This window comes from Solea solea, chromosome 20 (genome assembly GCF_958295425.1).
Source record: "Solea solea chromosome 20, fSolSol10.1, whole genome shotgun sequence".
Taxonomy (NCBI): Eukaryota; Metazoa; Chordata; class Actinopteri; order Pleuronectiformes; family Soleidae; genus Solea; species Solea solea.
The window spans coordinates 13,221,504-13,228,649 of record NC_081153.1 but is presented as its reverse complement, the minus strand read 5'-3'; the positions used below and the strand labels follow the sequence as shown (position 1 = coordinate 13,228,649).

Genomic DNA, 7,146 nt, shown 5'->3' with positions numbered 1-7,146 from the left:
AATTTTATTAGAGCACATTTAAAAACAAGTTGACCCAAGTGTTGTACAGAATGACCTCAAAATCAGTCTAATAGAAACATAAATAACATTACAAACAAAAAAAGTCCAGCTCAACGTGAGCAAGCAAGAGGAGCGAGGACAAATGTGTGATGTTCTGTCACCACTCATCATGTGAAATAAGAAGCTACCGAGTGAGCATGCATTACTGGCAAACATAATTCTATGTCAGATGGTACCAATCATTTCCCGTATCGCCACCAGCTGCTCTCAAGTAAGAGACTCGGATCTAATGTTACGAAATAGGTGATGTGTGCGTAAGTATTATATTCCTCACATGACGACCTCATGTTACCTGTGTTTTTTTTTATTACAGGACACAAGAGGCAGCTATGGCGACTTAACCGATGCACAGCACGAGTGGATGAAAGCAATTGATCTGCAATCAACACACAGTCTCCCCCTTTCCGAATGTCTAAAAACGGAGACGGCACTGACACAATCAATGAAGGGCCATCTCATTAATATGCTGGCACGCACAGAATGGCTCCTCGCCATAAATCTGCAACTTCATTGTCAGTAGTTAACAAAGACGAGAGCGGGGTTGATGGACGAGTGGAGGAACACATAACACCAGCAGCTTTGGTGAGGATGCTTGTAAAAAAGATACTACTGTGATGCACAGTGTGTGTGTGTGTGTGTGTGCGAGTGTTTTCTCTTGTATTTGCTACCTTTGATATAATCTGAGAGTCCTTGTCAGGACCAGTGGTCGTCATGGGCAGAACCTCATTTCTCGAGGAACTGGTTAAATTAAGGGCTAAGGTGTGAATTGTGGTTTGGCATTTATGGTTAAGGTTAAGGTTAGGGATTCTTCAGTGTCCCAAGAAGAACAGCTGCACAAACTGTGTGTGCGAGGTGTGTGTGGGAGAGAGGAAGAGAGGAAGAGAGACAGAGAGTGCAAGCTTTTCATCCACTGCAGTTACTAATCATGGCCTCATTCTCTCTCACCCTGTGTAATTCTCTCCCCCCCCTCGCCCTTTATAAATCTCTCTCCTCTCCCTCTCACAGCAGATGTGTTGGCAGGTTAAATGACCACTGTGATGTACGACTTAGCAAACCAAAGACAACCAACCCTCGCCCAATATGTGTGTAACAGAGAGATGAAGAGATGCCACTCATGTGAATGCAATTTTGATCTACCTTCGGCCCCAAACTTGAGCCTCACCCTCATTTAATATCGAGGCTGTGCCTCTCCTCACCCACGGACCTATTCTCCCCCTCTGTTTTCCTCCCATTTCAAGAAAGAGTGTCGTCAGATGCAGGTAGATAGAGGGATGTAAATGAACATTGTCCAGGATTCCCTCTGTCCGTCTGCATGTGCGTGTATGGCCACTTTATTAGGTACACCTCAGACACCTATTTTAGTGGCCTGGTGTGGTCGTCAGTCTGCCTCAGGGATGTGACTTGGTCTTCTGTATACGTTGGTTGTAAATTGAGGTTATTTGAATCACTGGATAGCTTCTCTCCTTTTTTTTTTGGACCAGTTTATACAGTTTATGACCAGCCTGTCTGGCACCAACAACCAGACCACGTTCGTCCGTTTGTCTAACGCTTTACCCTCCACATGATGGTTGCAGGGAACTGGAGCTGGAGCTGCAATCCCAGCTGACACAGGGCGAAAGGTGCAGTTCACCCCGGACGGGTCGCCAGTCCATCACAAGGCAAACACAACAACCATTCACTCTCACGCTCACACCTACAGTATCTGCAGAAAACCCATGCAAGCTCCACACAAAAAGGCCCTGATTCCGACCGGGTCGTGAACCCAGATCTTTTTGCTGGAAAAAAGCGCTAACCCCTAAAAAAAAAGCAGTTGAACCCTGTTATGCTTTGTGTTACTATGACTGCACTGTTACTGATTCTTCACTGTATAAACGCAAAATGAGGGAGGGCATGTTTTTTTGCTTTATGTGAACCTCCACTCATTTTCTTGACTCTGGTGCCACACTCGTCCATTAGTCCCGTGCTGACAGACGGCGGATATGCCTTCTCCGTGCAGTAATTACAGGAAGCAAAGGAGGTGCTGCTCCAGGCACATCCTGGCTCACAGCTCACCTGGACGACTTCTCTCTTGTAAAACAAGTTCACCCTCAGGTGAATATTTGCTGCCAAGTGTTGTTCAATGATGGCGATCACACTGATTTGATTCAAATAAGCCTGGAACTCTGTCTTTTCCCGTGTGGACAGATGTGTGTGTGTCATAAACATCAAATATCACTAAATACACCACTTCTTTTTTTTTTTTGCTTCTCTATCACATTTTGACTTGATCTCAGTTGAAACTTTTTTTTTTTTGCTGAAAATGAACTCAAAATATTATCCTGCAGGGGAAATATGTATCATGAAATGTCATATACATACTTAAACTAGAATAAATTACAGCTGAGGACGACTTTTATTGTATCCAACAATGTTCTCAGCCTGTCTGGCAGTCTGTTGGCAGGATTACTCAAAAATAAGGGTGGGGCATGGCCAAAGGGAAAAAAATAAGAATTTTGGAATGTATTCAGTTAGATACAGGATTTCTTTTTTTTTTTTTTTTACCCCCCCCCTTGTTTTCTTTAAACAGGACACGTGTTGGTGGAAATTGATAAAGCAGATCACTCTCGTGAATCTTTATTTTTTTTATTTTATTTGTTTGTCTGTGTCCTCATGTACCATCCCTCAAAAAGTAGAAAAAGACATGTAGATTATTGCTCAAGGAAATAATGTTTTAAAAAAACAAAAAAACATTAGAGTTTGGGGAGCGGCCTTAGAAAGAGGTGTGGACTCTCTCAAAAGGTTTTAGCACAGAATCTCAAACCTGCTCCCTCCTTTTACCAAATTGATTATTTCTAGGTTGTAATGCATATTTTTTGTGTCATGTTTAGCAGCTTGTCTTTTGACTCTCTTATTCTCCCACTAATTGTCTCAGCAGGGCAGCTGACCAAGATGGCTGCGCTGTCCCCTGGATCACTGTGCTCCCTGCTCCACCAACAAAAGAGGAGATGAGGGAAAACAGCAAGGAGAAGTAAAATACTTCACCCATCCCTCTTTTAGAAAGGAGCCAGATCTTTATTTCACCCCTTTCTTTCTGCTTTATTCTGTCTCACTGCCCACAGTGTGATCGGAAAGCACACAACAAACCTTTTTGTCGATGTTCGATGGCGCGCAATAATGTGGTCATTATCATCGCTAAAGGAACAGGTTGGGGCTCAGACAGGGTTTCAGTGGGGGCCTGTAAAGCACACACACATACACACTTTCAGTGTGGGAAAAGAATGCCTCTAAAACAGGGACAGCTGTTTGGGTGGCTCGTGAGGATGGGGATCAGGTTAAAGGGATGATGGCCTACTGTAAACTCCACCTGTGCATTAATGCCTGAGGCTGTGCTGGGAAACAGTGTGATGTTGTCCTGTACACTCAGATGAGTGTGTATAGGTGTGTGTGTGTGTGTGGGGGGGGGGGCTTCCAAAAATGAAACCACTAACACAATACTTGTAATTTTGATGTGTGTGTGTTTTTTTTTTTATCATTGTGCCTCTTTAGACCAAACAGGAGAGAAGGCCTACAAAGCTGAACGCATTAACTACAGAGTTTTAAAGTTGTAAACAAAAAGAAAAAAAGACAAACTCTAACGTCACCAAAATGATTCGTGCACACTATCAATCACAGGGGCCAGGATGTGTGATTAACTTTTCCGTTTGTGTGTGTCAGCTGATTTCATTCCAGCCGCAGAACAAGAGAGATTGGGGGGAAGCAGGCGTGGAAGCAGTTAAAACCAAATAAATGATGGAAACTGATTAAATCCTTCCTGTTTTATTAAATTTGAATTTCAAATCAAAGGCTCCTTGTGCAGCTTTGGGTCATTATATTGGTTAACCACCCACGACTCCGTAATGGGATTAGGCCTCTGACAGTATTTACCACTCTGAACTCAGCGTTTTTCCTCACAGATTGTTGTCAGAGGCTCTGCTGGGTGATGCGTTTACAAAGTTGAGAGAAAGGAAAGGCAGGCGTCTTATTTTTTTTAAAGACAACACGTTTTTCAATTGAATGAGATTAAATTGAGGAGGCAGAGGTGTTAGTTTCCTCCCTTTCCTCCCCCAGGGATGACTGGATACGCCCCAGGGACAGGATGGGACGGACTGGGCCGGCCTCTCATTCATCACATCAGCCACTCCCTTTGCATGGCTTCACAACAGGCTGCAGCTTAAACAACCGTGTTGGTTTGACATAAACCGAATTGTTTTAAAACTTTCTAGACTGTAAGTCTGCCCCTGCCCAGGAAGTGATGTTAATGTTTGTGTTGATAAAGTTGCATCAATCTGCATAGGGATGATGGAAATGACAATCTGTTAGATTTACATGTGGATATTGTTTTTATTTAAAAAAATATAAAAAAATCCAACTTTTTGCTGTTATATAACTATAATGACATGTTTTCCCACAATGTATGATTGTATTGGATCTGGTTCTCTGAGGTTTTGTGCTCCTAAAATATATTAAGCACATATAAAGTAAATTATAAAATAATTAAATACTCTTTTTCTGAATGTAAGAGAAACAACATTTCAGGGCATGTTGGAAGGAACTATGGTCATTGGTCCATTTTCCTGATCAGCAGGTCTGGTCATTGTGCCTTATCTCTGACTTGCTTCTTGGAACGCGACCCTCGCGAGACTTTTTCTCTTTTTAAATGTACGACTATCTCAAGCCCAAATGTTCACAGAAAAGACTTTGCTGACCTGTGATTGGTCCTCGTTTCATCAGCGGCACTTCAAAGCCGCAAGGATACTACAACTACTACAGGAGCCAGAGAGGAAACACACACACACACACTCATCCTCACAGACGGAGTCAAATATATACACTCACTTTCTTTGTCGCGCACACGCGCACTCAACAACCACACACACACACACACACACACATACCTCAGCCGAGGAAAGCAAAGTACAGCATGGCTGCTGCACTACTACGGGTGAGTTTACATCACTACTTTTCTCTTTAATAAGAAATTGTTACTTTATTTGCTTCTAACACCCGTATGTTTGCACTCGTGCTTGAGGCTTTGCTGCATTTTCGTCACGACAGTAACAAGATGATGTATAATTTTACAATTTTGAATAGTCAGTATATAAATATTAGCTGTCATACTCCATCTACTATTGAGTAGAAACGTTTTTAAAGTGGATTAAGTTGAGTGTATAAATGTGTAAAAGTTGCTACGGGTCTGTGCCTCGATTCAAGTCGCACTGTTTGTAAATGTTACATCACGTTTTATTCTTGGAGTCCATCGTTTTACGCAGAGTATGTAGCCAACACATTTGCGTTTGCAGGATACGATTGTGCGTAATTACGCACACACCGCCGCGTTAAGCCTGGACTGCAGAGTGACAGGTCTCCCCGTGTGTTTGTTCTCCTCAGGAGGAGCCTCGGCTGGGCAGCACCCCGCTGGCCATGTTAGCCGCCACCTGCAGCAGAATCGGTGATCCCGGTCCTTCGTGTTCCCCTGCCCTTTCCGATGGAGCCCATCAGGGTTTCGCCAGGGGCTTTCACGCGTGGAGAGGGGCCGCCCCGGGCAACAGCGGCCTCGGTGTGTGCCTCTCACCGCTCGAGGTTCCCTCTGGCACCCCGAGCAGTAACGGAACCAGACTGACCGAGACCTCGAGCGCTTTTTCTGTCACCACTGCCAACTCACACTTTGGGAACGATGTTTCGATGTACCAGACAGCTGTGTCATCGTCAGACAACAACTTTTCGGATCCCCCACACACACAGCGCTCCGTGTTTCTCACCAAATACTCGCCCTCGATGGAGGGCATTGCTGGGATTTATCCGAGGGTGCACGCGCATCCCTACGAGTCCTGGTTCAAACCCGGAGGTGAGGTCACTAACGCTTCTTCTTCTTGGTGGGACATGGGCACCAGCTGGGTGGACGCACAGAGCCCGGCCGGGTTACCTTCACCTCTGAGCGGCTACAGCCCTGGTTACAGCTCCGCCTTCGGCTCCGGTGCTTCTCATCACCTGCTCCCCACTACACAGCACCTGTTTGACGGATTCAGACAGCCTCACCCGACTCCCTACAAAGAGTCCACGACGACGGGTACACCTGCGCTCACAGGAACACCCGTCGTGTCTGTGCCCACATCCTCCCGCTCATCATCACGGCGCTATTCCGGCAGAGCCACGTGTGACTGCCCGAACTGTCAGGAGGCGGACAGCCTCGGTCAGGGCGGCTCGAGCCCGCGGCGGAGGGCCCTGCACAACTGCCACATCCCCGGTTGTGGTAAAGTCTACGGAAAGACCTCTCACCTGAAGGCGCACCTGCGCTGGCACACCGGGGAGAGGCCGTTTGTCTGCAACTGGCTCTTCTGCGGGAAACGTTTCACGCGCTCCGACGAGTTGCAGCGACATTTGCGCACGCACACCGGGGAGAAGCGTTTCGAATGCTCGGTGTGCCATAAAAGGTTCATGCGCTCCGATCACCTCAGCAAGCACTCGAGGACGCACGGCGCCGAGGGCTCCGAGGACGGCGGGGACCCGGGGCTCTGTAAAGGAACCAGCGACACTGACAACAGCCTCTCCGGTAGTCCGAGTCAGTCTCCCGGGCTGCACGTGCGTGAGACTGTCCAAACCAGCAGCGAGGCGCAGAGAGCCGTGGAGTAAATAACAAAGATACACGAAAAACAAAGCAATACGTGAACATTCGATAACACTGAAGTGTAATTTCCTGAAAAATGGCACTTTATCATGAACTTCAGCTGTGGATGAACCGTGTCCTTACCTCAAATATGTTATTTGTAGCTTTCTTTAAAAAATAAAAATCTACTTTGCAGTTTATCAAACTTGTTTTATTTCGAGATTTGTTATGCATGCTTTATTTAATTTAACTTGGAAAAATAAAATTAAACAAGTAACCTGTTACTTAATTGGCCTATTCTGTTCTCATTCGTCACAACTTATATTTATATACAAAATAATCAATTATTTTCTCAATTAATCTGTCGATTATTTTCTCGATTAATCGTTTGGTCCATAAAATAACAAAATTATTAACTTTTAATGATTTCTTTGTGATCCAGAGCAAAGAAATGAAAACAATAT

At 45.1% G+C, this 7,146-nt stretch overlaps 1 protein-coding gene across 1 annotated transcript; it reads left to right on the top strand.

Moving 5' to 3' along the window:
- Positions 1 to 4,856: 4,856 nt before the first annotated feature.
- Positions 4,857 to 6,929, top strand: sp8a (sp8 transcription factor a). Its single transcript, XM_058619320.1, has 2 exons — positions 4,857 to 5,020; positions 5,467 to 6,929. The coding sequence occupies exons 1-2, from the start codon at positions 5,000 to 5,002 to the stop codon at positions 6,706 to 6,708; spliced, it is 1,263 nt and encodes a 420-aa protein (XP_058475303.1). The 5' UTR covers positions 4,857 to 4,999; the 3' UTR covers positions 6,709 to 6,929.
- Positions 6,930 to 7,146: the final 217 nt, after the last annotated feature.

Excerpts from the sequence above, each read along its gene's own strand:
- sp8a (XM_058619320.1), top strand. The coding sequence starts at position 5,000 with ATGGCTGCTGCACTACTACGG. Across the intron at positions 5,021-5,466 it reads TGGCTGCTGCACTACTACGG|GAGGAGCCTCGGCTGGGCAG; the intron begins GTGAGTTTACAT and ends TGTTCTCCTCAG.